Consider the following 19,554-nt stretch of genomic DNA (forward strand, 5'->3'; position numbering starts at 1 on the left):
AATGGCAATGTCTGGAACGCAAACAGACAATTCTGCTTGCGTGAGCTGCGTGGCCTGTCAATTCAAGACCCCTCAGCAGAGGACCTTATGGCGGTAAGGCATTATTGCCCTCCCTAAGTTAGCGTTAATAAAGCTAGTACTACTAACTGTGTTTGTGGCCTCCTGACCTTATTAGGCCGTGTCAAAAACGAGCCCTATCCTGATTTGCCAATATTCAACTTCAGTGCTCATTTATGCACCATAAACTGAACTATCTCTTCTGATACACACTTTGTATTCCGGTACATATTTTGTTCGTGCACTTAACTCTTTGTTTCGAGATTCCTCTTCCATTCTTGTGATTGCTGTCTGCCTGCTGGTTTCAATTCATTGTCTGCTTAGATCTACTTAGATTGGGAATTGTCTACTTAGATCAATGAAGATGACTAGAATCTCTCCCATATTCCGACTACTCGATAGAAAAGGTGAAGGGCTGTTCAGTTTCGCACAGCGAACATTAAATTTTGCCCACTCTAACGTATATGTACCGGAAAGGTCTGGAGTGCATGCCCATGCGGAAAGAAACAATCAACCGTGGTCTGACTTCTGAAGATTGTGGCGTTCATCCTACTTAGGCGTTCAACCTACTTCGACAAAATATGAAATCTCTCTATGCCATGCTGCCGGCCGATGCTCTACTGGTTCTGACAGCGGGCTCGATGTCTATCTGATGGCAGCTGAAGTTGCTTTCAAGCAGTGTCCCAGTCATAATGCGTGCACTGTGTTCTACGCATCTTTTGATGACTGCTGCACGCCTTCTTCGTTAGAGTTGAAAGTTGAAAGTTGAAAGTTTATTGAGTAATACAATAAAAGTTACAAGCGTATACAGCGAGAGGTCCCATGGTACAAGACCGCGGGCGGGACCTCCCATGAAAATAAATTTCAATATGCAACATAATATAAAATAATCAACACATTAATTAGCGACGAAACAGAATAAATATAAGCACATAGTGTAATATTACTTACTGAAATATTTAAATACAAACAATGTAATGCACGATAATGTAAAATAAAACACTCACAGATGCCGCGATACATAGAATCAATAACATAACAAAAAAAATCACAAATTAAGAAGGAAAAGCTTTAGTTCGACCTTGAATAAAGAAAGCGTATTAGTTTGTTTGATGTCTATGTTCAAAGAATTCCAAAATGATGCGGATGAAAAATGGAGGCATTGTTTCCCGTAGTTAGTTCTGACCTTAGGTAGTAAAAAGTTATTACGCAGCGCAAAACGTGTGACGATGTTGCTCATGATCGTGCCGGGAGAAAATATGCTTAGCGGGAGATAATGATGAAGAATCTTAAAGAATAGGATACCAAGGTTGTAAAAATAAAGGGCCGAGATAGGTAGAACGTTTAAATCTATAAACAAAATGCGGGAGGGTGACATTCGAGGGGTATTGGTTATGATGCGCATGGCTTGCTTTTGGAGTTTTATTAAAGGCCAGAGATGAATATGATAGGCGTTACCCCAAGATGAGATACCGTAGTTTAAGTGGCTGTGGATGAATGCGTAGTAAAGAGATAATGAAGTTTGGACTGGAAAATAGCTTCGGGCTTTAATTAGTGCGCGTAACCCATATGAAATTTTCTTGCACGTTTCAGCTACATGATGATTGAATTTTAAGTGAGGGTCAATGATAACACCAAGAAAAGAAACTCGATCTTGCGGTGAAATAGCAGCAGAATTGAGGTATAGAAGTGGTGTGATGGGCAATGACTTCTGAGGGGGATGGAAAATCTGAAAACAAATTTTAGTGACGTTAACGGACAGGCGGTTAATGTGGCACCAACGCTCAAGAGAATTAAGATCATTCTGTAGGTTAAGAATCACCTGATTAATGTCCTGGTGCGATGATAGCATGGTAGAGTCATCTGCGTATAGTATACTATTGCAATTCTTTAAACAGGATGGTAAATCATTAATGTAGAGTAAAAACAATACAGGCCCAAGAATTGAGCCCTGTGGAACACCCTTGTTAATTAAAGCTATGTTAGATGTATGGTCATTAATAGAGACTATGTGCTCTCGATCACAGAGAAAGCTCTTCAAGAGCATTAGGGGAGGTCCAGTGATACCATAAGATTCCAATTTGTGAAACAAGATGGAGTGATCAATGGAATCAAATGCTTTGCTAAAATCTATGTAAACTGCTCCTGAGAACATTCCTTTATCAATTGTTAGCCTAACGTAATCTATGAGAGACGCTATTGCAGTATCTGTAGATAGTCCGCGCCGAAAGCCGTGTTGACTATCTGTCAATATGTTAAATTTTTCAATATAACTAGACAACCTTACTTCAATTAGTTTTTCTAAAATTTTGTCAAAAAAAGGAAGAATTGCAATCGGACGATAATTATTTGGCAAAGCTGGATCGCCTTTTTTGAAGACCGGTATTATTTTCGCTATCTTGAGCTGCTTGGGATAACTGCCAGATTTAAAAACGAGATTGCAGATGTGGCAAAGGACTGGAGCCAGCAATGACCGGATACTTTTCACATGCTTTCCATGGATATTGTCAACGCCGGGGCCGGTCGTCTTTAAATTAGCAATTACAGATAGAATTTCGTCTGGACACGTGGGGGTAAGAAAAAAGGAGTGAGGGCAGCGCTCAAGAGAAGGTGTGCATAACGAAGAGAAAGGATAATTAGGTGAATTGAAAAAATAATTGCTAAATGTATTCGCCATTTCCTCGGGATCAGATAAAGTAACACCACCGTGGAAAATAGATTTAACAACACTAGGTGACATACGAATATTCAGAAATTCGTCAAGCAGCTGCCATTTTCGTTTAGAATTGTTAGCATGTGTGGATAACTGGTTTTCATAATAACATCGTTTAGCTTTCTTTAGAAGTGACGTTAGTACACTGGAATACCTTTTATATCTTAATTTAAGACGCAGATTGAACGGCTGGTGTTTAGTTTTCTTATACATGTTTTCTTTTTTCTTCAGAGAGTTTAACAGAGCAGTAGTTATCCATGGGGAAATGGGGGTAACATATTTTCTCGTGGATGATTGGAGCGATGTGCATTTACTGATTGCTGATGAAATTATTTTCGACAGCTCAAGTACAGCCACTTCTGGGTTCGAGAGACCTAAAATGTATGAAAGATCAGTATTAGATATGGCTTCAAAATATTTTCCGCTATCAAAAACTGACTTCCTCGTGGACATGTTGTTACTACAGCGAGATGATAGTGCGCAAAGAAATACCTGAAAATGATCAGTGACATCACATTCTATCACGCCAACCGGAGGAGCAGTGGGAAAATTCGAAAGAATATGATCAAGTAATGAATGCGAGCCATGGTCAGTACAACGCGTAGGCGTGCTAATTAAATTTGCATAACCATAGCTGTAGAAACAGGTCGTGTAGTCGACACAGATGGGATTAGTCATGTCTAGCATATTGATATTAAAATCTCCCATAATGAGAGTGTTCGCACTTGTGTATATTTTTATTTTCTTTGTCGAAAGGCTTTGTTTGCAGATGGCAGGGTGCACGCCTGAGTTATTCTCACCTTTTATAACTTCGTGCCTTCTCATTATCACTGTTCGTCTATATGCTAGCTTGCCTCCCGATGTCTCGGAAAACTTGAACTCCGGTCTGAAAGTCAGAGAAAATCAGAAAAGCAAAGATTAAGATGCGGATGGCGCATGCTTCTGAGGAAAATTACGCGGTCCTAATCTTTAGCAACGCGTATCCTGTAAGGTCACGAACACAACTGGGTGCAAACCTGTGAATAAATACGCTAGCCGTGCGAGCGAGTACGGAAATCCGTCGCCGCAGCTTCTCGCGAAGTTTGCCTTCTGTCAGGACTCTCATCTGCGCATGTGTGTCCTTTCGTGCTCACTGGTAGGACTTTTTATTCGCTTTCGACGACGACTACAATGCCAGCTGTCATCTTCCGCATACATATACATTTTGGCGGCGCACGGCAGACGACACAGCGTGCACAGAGTGCGCTGGGAGCTTTAGCCAGAACATGTGTTGCCTACGAAGAGTGTGAAAAATTATTGTGACTGCTTTTACTAGCAAATGAGTAAAATGACTTCTTGACCTCCGCTCATCTGCACCAAGAAGTCCAGTCGTTGGTAATCTTAAGCATATTTCAACGTGACCGTGGTACAGTGTGGGCTTAGGCGAACGTCGTACCGGGCCCCTGCCAACTAGTTTCGACTATCTGGTGTTGTTTACCGTCCTGACGTGTCTCAGACATTTATCGTTCCTCGTGTATAGCAGCCGGAATCAATAAAAATGATGGTCCACCGCCGGAATCGGCAGCATAAATGAACGAGAAAAAAAAAGATCAATAGAAACAGGCCCGCTAAATAACCAGACTAGGAAAAATTGTCTTTGACTTGACTCAGCCATGCCTGAATATACAAGAGAAAGCTTCATTATGCCGTGGCTATGCTTAATTAGCGGCTGTTTAGGCAACGCCATCCGAAGGTGGAGCCTCCACGGCTCTTTGCTGCCGCCTTTCGGCGTCTTTTGAGTCGCCGCTGAGCCAGGCGATGCTCCCGCTCTTATTCGGTCTCTGCCGCCCGCTGGGCACGTTTCCGCTCCCTTCTGCTCGCTAAATCCCTCGCATGGTTGGCAATGTGAGCCGGATGAGCAGACTCAGAAGACGTCGGCTCGATCCGCTTCTTTCGTCCGTAGCGATAAACTGACAGGCGAGCACGCAACAGTGACGCCTTCGCATTTTCAAGCGAACAGAGTCATGCGACTAGTCACGTGGCAAGACGACAGTCGCTGCAGCGGCGACAGCAGACGCGCGGCTGCAGCCTCGGCGAAGCACGTGGTAAGTCACGTGAGAGATAGACTTCCACCGCTCCTCCGCTTTAAGGTCAAATGTGGCCTCTCGGTGACCTTAGCTCCTGCTAGGCCAGTAAAGCTTTCGCTTTAAAAGAGTATGCAATAACAGACCTGTCCCCGCAAACTAAAGTTTGTATTGCCTCGTGCCATTGCTAGAATTGTTCGAATACCTGCTCCCTGAAACTGGCATTGTTGTGGTCGTCAAACTGTGGGCGATTTAAAAAATGCAATGCTAACAACGGAATAGCCACGCAGTACTCTCCGTTAGTTTGCTTCGTCCCTGTCCTGACTTTCTTCCTGCGGTGTAGCATTTCAGGCGCTCTCTGACTGAAACACTATTGATATTGTTGATTCTTAGGCTACTTGCATGAGAGACAGGTTTTCAGGTTTTATAGTGTGGGAATTCGAAATACTTGTAGCAATAGCAACTGGATCGCAGAGTATATGGAAACCAATTTATAATTAAGAGCTTCGACTTCTTTCTGCGAGCTCGCTCACTGCTGAAGCCTCTCATCATGCCTAGGCTGCTCAGACACTATTAAACACTATTACTAAATAGAGGTTCCCTTTCGATGAGAGGAGGACGTCAACCTGAGGTTGAAGTCCTGAGGTTGAAGTCCTGAGGTCAACCTGAGGTTGAAGTCCTCCTATTCAATGTTCAGCTGCACAAAAAAGCTTCGATATCACGCCGTGGACGTCAGCCTGAGACGTCCACCTCTGTCGTCGAATCCTATTCACTGTTCAGCCGCATCAAAAAGCTTCGACATCACGCTGTGTACGTCAACCTGAGGCTGACGTCCACGGCGTGATGTCGAAGTTTTTTGATGCGGCTGAACAGTGAATAGGATTCGACGACAGATATCGTAATGTGTCGGTAAACGATGTGTTTGTGGTATTATTTGTACACACTAAAACCTTTGCTCATCTTCTTTCCAGAAACAGTTCCACCTGGTGGAGAACTGGATTAAGGAGGAAGGCAGCCAACTGCTGCCTGTGAAGCGGCCACTTCAGGACTTCGTGGTCCGAAACGTTGGGTCTCTCTTGTACGGCTCGGGGCTCTTAGAAGAGGCTTTGGCTCTACAGCAGATGAGCGACGTGCTCGAGAAGCTGGGCACGGCGGTGTTCGAAGGACCACAATTCAGCTTTTGGCCGCGATTTCTGTGCCGTATTCTTGAGTGCTTCCCGTTCACTAGACTGGGGAGGTTCTGCAAAGCTTCACATGAATTCGATATGTTTACAATGTGAGTATACAACTTTTCGTTAGGTATGCTAATCTGTTCCTTATTAGCTGAAGATCTAGAAAACGCGCTTGCGCCTGCTCTTGTCAACATGGACGACAGCTAAGCTTGCGGCCAAGGACCCCGGCGGGTAAACACCGGCAGACTTACCAGCTTGTTTTTCAAAGTGCAGCCGACCATGATCGCGGAGAGAGAGCCAGTGTAATAAGTGAGAAATGCGTGGTTTCAGTACGAAGGTTTTAATATAAGCAGATAAGAATTTCTTGCATTTAATGAGTGGGCTTATGTCGCCTTGCGAGGTTTCAGTACGAAGGTTTTAATGTTAGCAGGTGAGAATTTCTTGCATTTAATGAGTGGGCTGATGTCGCCTTGCAATCTGTTTCTGCCCCAGCCTTAATGCCAAATCAGATGTTTAAAGATTAAAGCGTCCCTTCTGCATTTTGTCGCAATGCAACAAGCCTCACATCAGGTACTTTTTTTAGTGCCCTGAACAGTAAAAACTTTGAGACGAAGCTTTTTCATTTAGACCAAAAGAATACGAAAAAAGAATACTGTTTAAGAATACCGTAGGCGCGAAATCATACGGCGTAAGGTTCGCATCAAGGGAATTTTCTTCGAGCAGTATTCTTTAGAGAAACTCATTGTCATAATACGGCAAAATGCACTCGTCGATCAAAGCGTTGAAATCTTTGTTTGACCGTACAACATAATTGTAACCAGTCGTAATAGCTCTTTGTAGCCACAGCCATCTGAAAAATGCATCTCGCCTGGTTTTACCTATTTAACAAAACCAACGTGGAAAGGACATGCCGTGGACGCTTCGTGTAACAGCAAAAATACTTCCACACTTAAGTCAAGACAACCGTGTGTAAAACAACCAAGTTTTTTAATATTACAACTAGCTAGTCATGTCGCACTCTGCCGAATTTCCACTTAATAGAGTTCCTGCCCCATGTTCTGCATCTGCCTTTAATTTTTTTAGCAAGAGAATTCTAAAGCCATGCTCTTGTTCACTGATATAAAGTCTGCGCAGCAGCGCGACATTTACCCATATTTCTCTCTCAAGACGACAGATAAATGGTTCTATGCAAAAACAGAAGGAAGAGACAGACAAGAACTTCATTCGCTCTTACATGAGCATGATTGAGAAGGCAACTAACGAGAAGCATCCACTGTTCCAACGTGAGTTGCGAAAAATTCCTTAGAAACTCATTTTCTCTCAGGCTGCGTTTTAGAGGTAACTGGCTCTAGCAGTCCATCAAGAGCCAGCTTAACATCAAAGGTGCTTAATCAACTGTGCGAATACAAGGTTGACTTGCAAGAGGACAAACTGACTTACTCTTTTCGTTACCTTATCCCCTGCAGACCGCTTCCTCGTCGGCACATTAAAATCCCTGACTGCGGGTGGCACTTTCACGACGGTCGCAAAGCTGCAGTGGCACTTCCTTAACTTTGCTGTTCACCAGGACACCATACAAGCTCGCGTTCACAGAGAAATCGATGCTGCGGTCGGTCAGCACAGAACTGCAACGTGGGAGGACCGAAAGCGAATGCCATTCACTCTGGCATGCGTCTGGGAAATGGAACGCTGGAAACCCACAGCCATTTATGGAACTGCAAGACAGTAAGTCTACATGAAATTGTAAAGAAAATGACGCCATTTTTGCCGTACCTATCAGGCTGTCACTCTCTTAACGCACTCAAAATCAGCAGAACGGAAGTTAATTTTCAAGTACCATGAGAATAACAGTGCCCTCTTATGAGAATACTGAAGTTATTCCTGACTGGTGATGCGGCGAATTAGACACTGAGTCATAAATAATCTTCCATTCTTCAGTTAATCGTTTTTGTGATACTTGCGTTTTTATTTGTCCCGTAGCAAACTGTTGCACCTAAATATGCAGGAGAAACTGAAAAACCACTTTTTGTTTCACGAGTGACTGTCGAATATTATAGAGGTTTCCGATGGCACCGGTTTCCGATGGCGCAGCTTCGCCATTTGGTATCGCTATGTGCCACTTTGAAGGAAACAGATCAGAGCTTCTGCTGTTCGCAGTGCTGCATTTGTTTCGCCAAAATCGAAAGTAGAAGGTGCTAGACAATTACATCGAAAGAATAAACTTCTAGTTGATCTCCTCAGCTTTGAACGTTTTTCGCATTGCTACCACTCGTTCCTTGCACATTTCGTAACTAATAACTGTACCACGGCTCTAATTTTTGCGCATGAAACATTAGGCGTGCTTGCTGCACAGCAACAACAATTTTCCTCTTTATACTCGCGATTGCCGCCGTGGTGGCTCAGTGGTTATGGAGCTCGGCTGCTGGCCAGAAAGACGTGTTTCGACCCCGGTCGCGGCGGTCTAATTTCGACAGCCACCAAGTTCTAGAGGCCCGTGTACTGCGCGATGTCAGTGCGCGTTAAAGATCCCCAGGGGGTCGAAATTTCCGGAGCCCTCCACTACAGCGTCCCTCATAACCTCAGTCGCTTTGGGACATTAAACCCGCACACACGAAGCCAAGCTTGCAACTGTTTTTGAAAATTGCTCTTGTTAGAAACGCTTTCACGACTCTATTTATCGTCGGGTTAATTTTTATTTTCATTGGGCATCTCAAAAAGGAACTAATGTATTCACTGCATAGAACAAGGCTTAGCAATCATGCTGACATAAGGAAAACTTTTGCATTACCTCTGAAATGTTCAACGCCCTCGTGATGGCTTTTGAGAAATTTAATTCTAGTCGGTCACCAACTATAAGAGCTACCTTAAAATGAAAGGAAAGTCAGAAATCGGCCTAAAAACTTGCATGTCTGCTGTAAACTTGGCTACTTTAAATGTGCAATTAACTGAAGGTTTTTTAGTACCGCTTCATCGTGGAACCAAAAAAAAAGGGGTGTATTTTCTTCCCACAGCTCGGCAATAGAAATGGCCTCCAATTCATCGAGGCTGCGATTTAGGAACGGACCGCCGAACTGCTTGATGTTGGTAGATCCGGGAAGATTTATTGAACTTCACTAAAGTATACGTATGTGCTTGAGGGGTCATGTATGCAATTTAAACGTGAATTTTATATCTCATCTGCTGGATTGTGCCTTTGTACTGTGTCACTCGCATCAATATATTCGCTGGAAAATTCAGCATTATAAGCACCTTAATAAATAAACAAACTGAGGTCGCGATTCGTTTTAGCTGTGCACTTATTCAGGGTATGGAAAAGTACGTGCTAATTAAGAGCCTTATTGCATTGATCATGGACGCGCTGTATGTTTCTTTTTACTAAACTTTTCCCACTGAGCACTTTGAGCTTGCCTATAACGGTGGGGAGAAAGATTCTATAGCACATAAATAACGGCGTTGGCGTTTATGACCTGCTAATTTAAAATAGCGGATGGACCTACATGAAAATAAAAAATTATAAAAAGTTGGATTTACTAATGAGTATTGCTAACGTTGTGACAAATTCCCACTGTTGGCTTCAGAATGCTCAAGATTCAAAACTGAACAGACCTAAAATTGGTGCTACTTTTTACATATGGGCAAGGTCGCTTAGTAAGGTATTAACTTACACTTTATTATAAATTGTTCATAATAAATGTGTAGTTAAAAAAAATGACAGCGATCAGGAATCCTTTCTCGACTACATCTTCCTGAAGTGTTTTCAAACAGTTCAAAGCGAAAGGTAATAACAAAGAAAGGAATGTGTGCTGCATACGCAGGTTATTGATTATAGTGGTTATTTAACTAATTGCTGGCAACTATTCTCGCTTTCTAACTTTTAGAAGCTCAAAATATTCAGTTCGAGTTAGAAGTGTGTCGTTGTGCAATTAGGTGTTTGTGGCAGACATATCCAGGTTTACCGTCACATAGCGTCAAGGAAAAGCAAGACTCAGTGATTTCGTAACCAATAAGCAAAATGCTAATGATTGCAAAAGTATAATGAACTGAATGTAAAGCCTGCAAAAATCCACCTTACTACGGTGCCCTGTTGTTTTTAGCTAAAACATGCCGTCGATATGTGGTCCCTTGTTGTCTGCGCTAGATTCTATTTGAAGAAGTTCTCTTTGAGAACTCTAATCACATTCCACATCCGTAACTCTGATTCGGTTCAAGAGGACATTTGTGTCATTATTTTCTTTGTTCTAGTTCCGCAAATAAGGTCTTCCACCTCGTTATCCTTCCGCCCTTATTTTTCACAGGGCAAGCAAGGACTTTATAATAGACGGCTTTTTTATTCCCAAGGGAACGGTCATTTTTTTCAATCTGTGGGCCGTGCTCAATGATCCGTCACACTGGAAAGAGCCACAACGGTTTGACCCGAGTCGATATTTCAACAGCGATGAATCTATGGGGCCCAAAAAACCTCAGAGCTTCATTCCTTTCTCAGTAGGTAAGTACCGCTGATGTTCAGGCTGCTAGTTCGGAAAAAAAGACTGAGATACAGTTGTACCTATATGATAGTAAAGCAGTAGCTTAAACATTGTCGATGAGCCTTGAAGAGGCGAAAATATTTCCGCTGCCTTTGTGACGCCAATCGACGAAGAAGATTTATATTGTTTGACAATCACGATTGTACCACTATTTGAAGGCAAGCATATGAAAACGCTGAGATTTAAGCTTCCACTGTGGAGTGTAACCGATACATTATAATAAAGAGCGAATAGTTATTCATCACCGTAGTTCAGATGATTATTCTACACATATATCGCGTGTTATGCAAATGACTCAAAACAATGAACTGATTTGGTTGCGGTGTACATTTGGAGGCGTTCTCGGGGTAAACAAACGAAGGCGGAACAGCTCGGCCAACGCACGCAACGGACGCAAGCGCCCAGAAGAAAACGACACAGATGTCCGCGCGTCTAGCAGTGAAAAGCACTTATAAGTGCCCCTTGTGATGGCTTCCGGTAACCAGTGAGCACGGAAACAATAGGACAAAGGGAGCCCTGGGTGTGAACAGTTAGCGGTGTCCTGGCATCGCTCGTCCGCCTTGGCAGCCGATGGTGGCGCGCTACAAGTACCTGTTCTCGCTAAGCGCTTAAGGATCAGTGTCCAAAACACGCGCGTATCTACTGAAACCGTCGCACTAGCCGCTCCTGAAAAGCGGGACCGAGCGAAAGTGTAATAGGATCTTTTATCAAAGGGAGTTTGGGCATGTTTGGTGTGTTAATTGGAACGCACAACTTGCGGCTGCCGCTATCTCGAGGTGTGACTAAAGCGCCAACAGCGATTAGCATGTAAAGAAAAAAGCTGGCGGGGCTGTTCCAGGCCACGTGACGCGGATAATGTATTTATTTATGTATTTAAATTTTCTGCAGCGCCGTGACAGCATAATTGCAGGGGGCGATACATACTACATACATTTCAAACAAACAACATGGGCTACTCAGTCAGTGATACATGGCAATGAAGAAGAAAATAGAAAGGAAGTAGTGGCATCAACTGTGTGTACACATCTTTCACGTTTACTGGGAGTACCAATGCAAAAGAGAAAAGTCAATAAAGTATAAGTGTGCATTCACGCACGCCTCAGGCTCGACAACAGTGCACGAAAAGCATTCTCAGACCGACATTCAACAACAGCATGAGGCAGCTTATTCCACTTATTGATGGTATGCGGAAAGAGAGAGTGCTTGCAAGCAACAGTACGTCATTGCGTCTCGCGTATTTTCCATTCATGATCGCGCCGTTTCGATGTAAAATAGGGTGGCAGCAAATATATTTTAGGGTTTATGACAGTTTTATTAAAACAAATGCGGTAGAGAAATTCTTGTTTAATCTGTAGTCGGCGCTCCTTAAGGAAGTTCCTCTCCAAATCCTGCTTAATGCTGCTTCTACAAGCTTTGTTGCTCGTCCTGGTCCTATTGGGTCGAATAGATTTGGCTAAATAGGCAGGAGCTGCCGTGACTTTCGTTGCTAAACGTTTCCTCCGTGCTCAAACATCCTTAACTCAACAGCGCATTCTGCCGCCGCGGTGACTAAGTTTTTATGGTGCTCGGCTGTTGACCCGAAAGAAGTGGGTTCGATCCCCGCCGAGGCGGTCGCATTTCGATGGAGGAGAAAGGCTAGAAGCCCGTGTACAGCGTGATATCCGTGCACGTTAAAGAATCCTAAGTGGTTGAAATTTCCGGATCCCTTCACTACGGCGTCCACCGTCGCCTCAGTCGCTTTGGGACGTTAAACCCACATAAGCCAAACGAAACCTAAACTTGCCTTTATGCAGCTGCGTACACTGGCTCCAAATTGCTTTTAGTATGATATCAGTAAACTAGTGGAAAATGTTGCGCATCCGCAAGAAGGGACGTTCGCAAACGCAGCAGGCGGAGAAGCGAGTACGTTAGCGTTTTTGAAAAACTGGTCAAAAGAAAGCACCGTTCCTTCCTTACAGACGAGCGAAATCATGTCAGCTTCTGTTGTCTATAATAGCCAGCGCCAGCATCAGCCCAGCGCAGTCTATTAACGGCATGAGAGCAGCAGAGCTGTTGCTGAAACAGTCGTCGACACGACTTCGGCGGACGTGGCTGCTGCACTAGCAGCCTTGTCACTCGATCCTTTCGCAACCCTCTTCTCCACCTCCATTCTGTGTGCATGCAGCAGCAATAGTTGACCAACTGAAGCCAGTATACAAGCCCATGCGCGTTCTTATTATTATCACAGCCACAGCTCCAGCAGGGCACGCGAGCAAATTCTCTTAGCTGCAGCCTTACGAATCGCTTCATAGCATTTCAAAAACACTAATTCCTTAAAGGGAGCCAAGAACCGCAGAGAGGACGTTGAAGACGATCACGTAGACAAAGTTCCATGTCCCTGCCACAAACACCTTTCTTTAATAATAGGCCGCGTTAAGCCATTAGTGCGTGCCATTAGTGCCGGGAAATGGCATAAATTTTTATATACTTATATATCCTTGTTTTTTTTTCACCAAATATCTGCCCAAAAAACTAGGGTTGTAGAAAATGTTTAGCTCGTATTAATATTATGCCAATTCACTTTAGTAAGAATTTCTCCCCCTCCTTTCAAATGTCCTATCTTACTACTGAAACAGCGGCGCAAAAATTTATTACAACAGACATTACGCGCCTAATCCTTAAAGTTCGTTCCGACTAAGTTTCATTGTTTATTGCGCAGTTGAATTCATTCTTCAGTGCTCCGTACACTTCATTGATTTCTGTTCTTTGATGCCTTAACTTTTTTCCGGTAACCTGAAGAGTTGTGGGTCGAAAAATGTAGTCTGCGCTTTTCCCACCCGTTGCAGGAACGACGTCCGAGTGTCGAACACGGTGTGTAGCGATAGGCACGTCATCAGCAGCGTAACAATGACGTCCGCTCTTCCTAGGTTCAAATTTCTTGATCCTACTGCTCTGCTGCAGTCAATATCTGATCTTCAACCGGCGTGCAACATCTTTTGCAAGAACGTGGAGCATTTCTTAATCAGACATTTTGCGTGACGATCGGCTCGGATAGCTCTATTTAGAGCGGTGATCGAACGTCCTTTTATGCGACATCACTCGTTAACGAATTCCTTGTGTAGACATATATAATAGTTGACGCGTAATTTGTCAAAGCCCTCCTCCCCTCCTGACGATTTTCTTCGTCTAGTGCTCTAAACTTCTGCACCTTGTGTTCCCGCAAAAATTCCGGCGTAATCTAATTATTCGCGACGGGTACCAAAATAGGGTATCAAGATCACCGTCTCATTGCCTATGCCTCCCTTACAAAAAAAAGTTTTAGATAGTCTATAGAGTTTCTGTAGACTTCTGTCTACAAAGTCGATAGACACTCTATAGACAAAAGTCCATAGGCAATACAAATGCCATAGACAGTATAGACAATCTATAGATATATGGCCATACACTTTCAGTAGACTTTTGTCTCTAGACAGTCTTTACACAATGTATAGACAAAAAGCAATATCTATAAGAAGTCAATAAAGTCAATAAGAAGTCTATAGACTGTCTATAGACCATCGGGTTGCGTCTATCGACGCAACCCAAGGGATGCCTGCATGGTCATGATAACGCAAAGGAAACCAGCGTCCTCTCTGCGCCCTCGGACCACTGCTGGGCCGGAAAGGAGCGAAGTTGGGGTGGCTAGGGACGGACGCGCGCCCTCACGCTGCCTCCAGTCTTGCCGTGTAAGACGCACCTACTTTGTTTCGTTGGTGTTAGATGGCGCGCGAATGCAGTTCTGTGTAAAGCTCATCTATTTGATTAAATGTAGCGACACCTACACGTGCGCCTTGGAGGGGGATCCAAGTAGCAGCGCTAGCAGACGACGCACCGATCTCTTGTGGCATTCCGCGCACGCCTGAAACCGCGGTCAGGTCACACAGGAAACAGTTAATTAAACAAATTTGTGGCCTGCGCTGCTCATTAAACTTAAAAGGGCAGGGACAATAACTTGCACGAGCCCACGTCATACGCTCATATAAAACGCGCATGTTACGGTAGCAGCTCATTCTTCTGAACGACTCCGCAGTGGGGGAGTCGTACAGCGACAAGGAAATTTGGGCGTTTTTTGGATGTTTCATCATTTCGCTTAAGCCAGAAGTAGCGAGGATATTTTGGTCAGTGATTATGCTCGGTTCCCAGAAAGAAATATGTAGGCCGATCACGAGATTTCTGCTACTTTTGGAAACGTTGCGCACTAAGCGCCTCAGTAGTCGGCCGTGAATAATACCCGCTATTAAGAGCTTCATTGCATCTGTCTCTGTTCGGCAGTATTCCCACGCTTACACGGCCTTTCCGACCTGAGGCTATAGCGCTAGGATGCTATAATAGGTTGAATGAGGAGGAAAACAGGTTTGCACTGCATCAGGGGTTGGTCAGCAAGAAATCTGAGTTAGGTTTATTTGTTTTTCGGAGGTGCAGCAAAGAAAAAAGCACGTATTTGCACATTTACTTTTATTGCAATCCATATTCAAATGGTCCTGTAATACTTAAAGGGTCCTGTAATGAAAACATTATTCAAATTGTTAGCACACAACGCCTTAAGCTGACCTCGCGAACATCCCTGCTGGAGAACACGGCAAGGTGCGGCAAATAATTCCACGCGGTCTTTTCCTTGCACCCCAAAGCCACCACAAAACAGCCGCCTACCATATGGCCATCTGGCGTGTGGTGCTTGTGCATGGCGGTAATATCCCCCTGAACCTTTAATACATACAATGAAATCAGTGTTAGGGATGCTTGGTAAAATATTCACGTCTACTAGTACGTGCAGGTTATTTTGGATATCTTGTATGCACAACAAACCCGAAGGAAGCTCGCCTATATATGCTATCGTATTTAAAACGTAATAAACGGCAATGACACCTTGAAATCTCGTTCAGTAAGACATCCCGAAGCATTAGAATTGCATCAGGTACGAAATTACTTATTCACCTGCATTGCTGGTTTAAACGTGCGGCACAAATTAACTGAATGGCAAGGGTCGCTATAAAAGTCATCTACGCCTCTTCAATTTCTAATGACTTGGTGCACGGCCAACACAACATCTGTTTAATACAGCCAGAACTCGCGTCGAAGGCAGTAAAAACAAACGCGTTGATTGGAATACAAAGCTATTCGTGAAAATTACGGGGTGCGAAACCACAGTGTTTATTACCTACAAATGCACGCTATAAAAATGCCGAAACAATATTAGCGTTGCTGAGATATTGTTGATGCCACAGCATATGAGCGAACGAAAGCACGCCAGCCAGGCGAGCAGCTCCTGAGGTTAGCCCTATCGCAGTGTTTACTGTTTAAAAAAATTGCAAAATCACCCACTTCACACTATGAGGTGTTCGCAGTGGGACCACGTTCCTCGCCTCCGATCCTGTGAGGCCGTAGCTGCCTTGCTTTGATGTTATCTCACCAGCGACAACTGCAAAATAACTTTTTTCGACTTCCATGCGGTGCTGAAAGCGAACGCTCCACTTCCCGGCATAGCAGTACTTTGTCACGCTACAACCGCTTAATTCAGATGCATGATTCCTGCGTCCGTTCAAGCATCTGGTGCATAGACACTTCCAGTTTATAACTACAATGCAGCAGACGCAGGTGATGTACTTTTTGCTTAACTTATCGCCCACTTCACGCTCGCAAACGCGTACCTGAGTGCGTTTCGGCGCTACAGCCATCGCTGGCTGTTGCACGCTTCGGGCGGAGCACGTACAGGGTCAATCACACTTAGGGAACACGGCTTCGAGTGGCTGCGCACACGCGGAGCACTATTACGAGCAAGCCGGTAGCAAACCTGTGCAAAGGGGCAGATGACACGAAGCACCACGTCGAGGTCTCTATTCTCTAGCGCCACTCTGCACTGATTCATGAACGGGTTAGATGCAATGGCACTTCGCAGGTACGTGGCCACGCGGAGCCGTGTTCCCTCTAAGTGTGATTCACTCTGTACATAAAGAGTTCACATGTCGCCAATCGGTCTATCGCAGGGCGTGGCGGCTAGACCATGCCTTTCGACACCTTTAGATAAATAAAGCATCCTTATATCCATGTGAAGTGATTTCAGTTATGTGACCCGTGCGCTCTTTATAAGTTCTTCTGGCCGCGAATGTATAGATGCTAGATAATACACAGAGGGACTGCGTACCGACCATAGTTGTCCACGGGATGCGCGACAAAGTACCAAACAGGAAGAGAGTCAGGCGAGTGCAAGAAATCGCTCTGCCGTCGTTCGCAGCATCTTGACAAAAGGTACTCAGGGGGCTGGACTGGAAAGGCGTGTAGGTACGAGTTTATTTTATTAATTTATTTGAACATACTGCAGGCCGTTTTCGGGCCCATGCAGGAGTGTTTACAATGCATCATTATCAAAAATACAGAGATGTTCTCTGACCCAAACACAAAAAGATTAGGAGATTATTAATAGAGGACTCTATGGTTGTCTTCGATTACATTATGGCATCGCGTTGTTCTGTGTCTCACTGAAGCCATAAACACTCTGCAGCAGGACGGTGGAATAAAAATGGGAAAAAAAGACCAATATTCTAAAATCATCTACGAATAAAAAAAAACAATTTAAGGTTTTCCAATTTAAACCAATTTTAGGTTATCGTACTAGAGATGGAATACACCTTACTCTGGGAAAAAAGTGTCAGCATGTACATATCATGCCAGATATAAAATAGGAGAGCAAGTACGGAATGGAATGCATCTGGCCCACATTCTCGGGTAATCAATGGGAGGTAAATTGTATCGCTGAATAGGCAATGATATAATAACAGTGAAACGCCAATGGTCACAAATGCAAAAGAAACCAGGAGGCTAATAAAGTTTTTTTTTTATCAGAATGCGAAGAACGCAACGAGCTATGGATGGCAAAAAGGTTTAACCCGAAGCGACTGAAGAGAGCCGAGTGGACTCGAGAACAAAGCCGAGTTAGGTACCTAAGTCTCTGCTGAAACCAAGAAAGGGAACTGATTATGAACACTGCATGTAGTGCGCGGAAGAAATAGCCGACGGCCCGATTTTGAAGAACTGGGCTGATTTCAAGATGAAGTAAATGTAGCCGAGGGCCGAGAGAAACTGCAGCGGTAGGAATGGCGAAGCATGCGCGCTTAATTTTAATAATAAATAACTTGTAGAGGTCTTTATCATTTCGCTTATTTCTTCTAGTAACTATATGCTCGCTTTTTTTCAGATTTGCACTAAAGCCTCACGTTCTGCGTTTTATTTACTGCCATTTTTCCTGCATACTCCGGTACTAACTTTTGCTTTTTTTGCAGGCCGGAGAGCGTGTCCTGGAGAAAAATTCGCTATGATGCAGATTTTCTTGCTTATCACGCTTGTGCTGCAAAAGTACCGCGTGGTTCTGGACCAACCACTGCAACATGACTTTGAGGATCCAGAGCTTGAACTGCACAAGCTGCAAGATATCAGCTTCCGGTTCCTGCCCCGGAACTTCAATGATTCCTAAGGGCCATTCTTTTTTTCACGATGGTTACCTCGAGTGTTCTTTTTTTCTTTTCATTCACTTTGTTTCTTAGTTCTCAGCTATCTTTCTGTGGTGCTGCTTCCCGGGTGGTTCTTATATGCTGACGATCCTGTACCAAATTTTCATTTGCGTCTGTGCATAAGGTAACGAGAACTATTTGATAAACTATTAATGCAATCAAAGTATCTGTGCGAGGACTCGCTGCTCCTTACTCACGCCTGTGTTTTATGTTATTTTTGCTGAGCGGATGTATCCGCCGGGCGAGAGCTGCAAACGGCCTCTGTTTTGCGACGTGGTCTTCAGTAGTTTTTCTGTGTCAATCATCATCTTAGAGGGAAACGGCCAATAACGGCTGGTTTGGCCTTCTCATTATCAGGCCCAAAGTATGCAACGCGCCTTTCGCGGTGGATAACTGGACCGAGCAATCGAATGGAGGCGTGAACGCGGCGCATAACCACACCCCCAGCATACAATCTATGGGATTAAGGAAGGAGGCTTAGCTCTGCCCCGTATGTCTGAGGCCTCCAAGTGAAAAAAATACTTTTAAGAGGTGCTCCAAATGCAGAGCTCCTTACATGCAGAGCTGCCGCAGGGGATCAGTGCTTAGGGTGCTCGGCGGCTAGCCCCCGACAGACACATGTTCGATCCTGGCCACAGCGGTCGTATTTCGATGGAGGCGAAATGCCGGACGCCCATGTACTGTAAAGAACCCCAAATGGCTGAAATTATACGGAGCCTTCCACTACGGCGTCCCTCATAACATGACTCGCTTTGGTGCAATAAACCCGATAAACCATAACCTTTAGGAATTGTGTACTACCGCGTTCGGTTGACTCTTCATGTTCGGTCTGAAGAATGCGAACTAGAACAGGAACGCCTAAAAGTCGTGCTGGTACCATAAAGTTTTTTCACCGCGCAAGAGCTCTCTATCCCAACCCTGTTTCTTCTGCTAGCGGTTTTTTGAGCATTTATGTTGCGTCGGATTGTACGTGAAGGTTTTAACCCAGGTTTATTGACCTATGCTTAGCGTGTTCATGTCCAAAATATTTCTGGAGACAAGCTACAATTTTACTTTATATCGACGTATTGCAAGACTCAATAATCAATTTTTCTGCGCTCTCCTTCAGAATTTCTGTGCACAAACGCGCCCGTCACTTCGTAACAATGAATTATTTAGAGGTTGGCATACCAAATTACGGTCTTCAACACAACTATGCTAGATCTAAGAATAAGAATATCCGCAAGTGTCCTAGTTATGTCGAGAAGCCAGGACAGTGTGGACAACTGCCGATGGGGCGTCGTAGAATGAGCCACAGCAAATAAAGCTCTGCAGAACGAAGCAGAACGAAGAAGCTCTGCAGCTCTGCAGAACGAATGCCGCGATATTGTCCCGTGTTCTGAGAAGTGCATAGAAAAATGAGCGAGTAGCAAATCTGAAGATTTTTAAACACTCTTTGACAACTACTGAGCGAAGCGGACATCGACAGAAGCGACGAAAATGGCGCGGAAACAAAAGATA

General features: G+C 44.2%; 1 protein-coding gene across 1 annotated transcript; it reads left to right on the top strand.

The window, feature by feature from the left end:
- The first annotated feature begins 4,773 nt into the window (after positions 1 to 4,773).
- Positions 4,774 to 18,017, top strand: LOC149362180 (cytochrome P450 2B11-like). Its single transcript, XM_089568237.1, has 6 exons — positions 4,774 to 4,854; positions 5,805 to 6,109; positions 7,173 to 7,288; positions 7,472 to 7,730; positions 10,301 to 10,491; positions 17,827 to 18,017. The coding sequence occupies exons 1-6, from the start codon at positions 4,774 to 4,776 to the stop codon at positions 18,015 to 18,017; spliced, it is 1,143 nt and encodes a 380-aa protein (XP_089424363.1).
- Positions 18,018 to 19,554: the final 1,537 nt, after the last annotated feature.

This window comes from Amblyomma mixtum, chromosome 2, assembly GCF_055824585.1.
Source record: "Amblyomma mixtum isolate Tamu chromosome 2, ASM5582458v1, whole genome shotgun sequence".
Taxonomy (NCBI): domain Eukaryota; kingdom Metazoa; phylum Arthropoda; class Arachnida; order Ixodida; family Ixodidae; genus Amblyomma; species Amblyomma mixtum.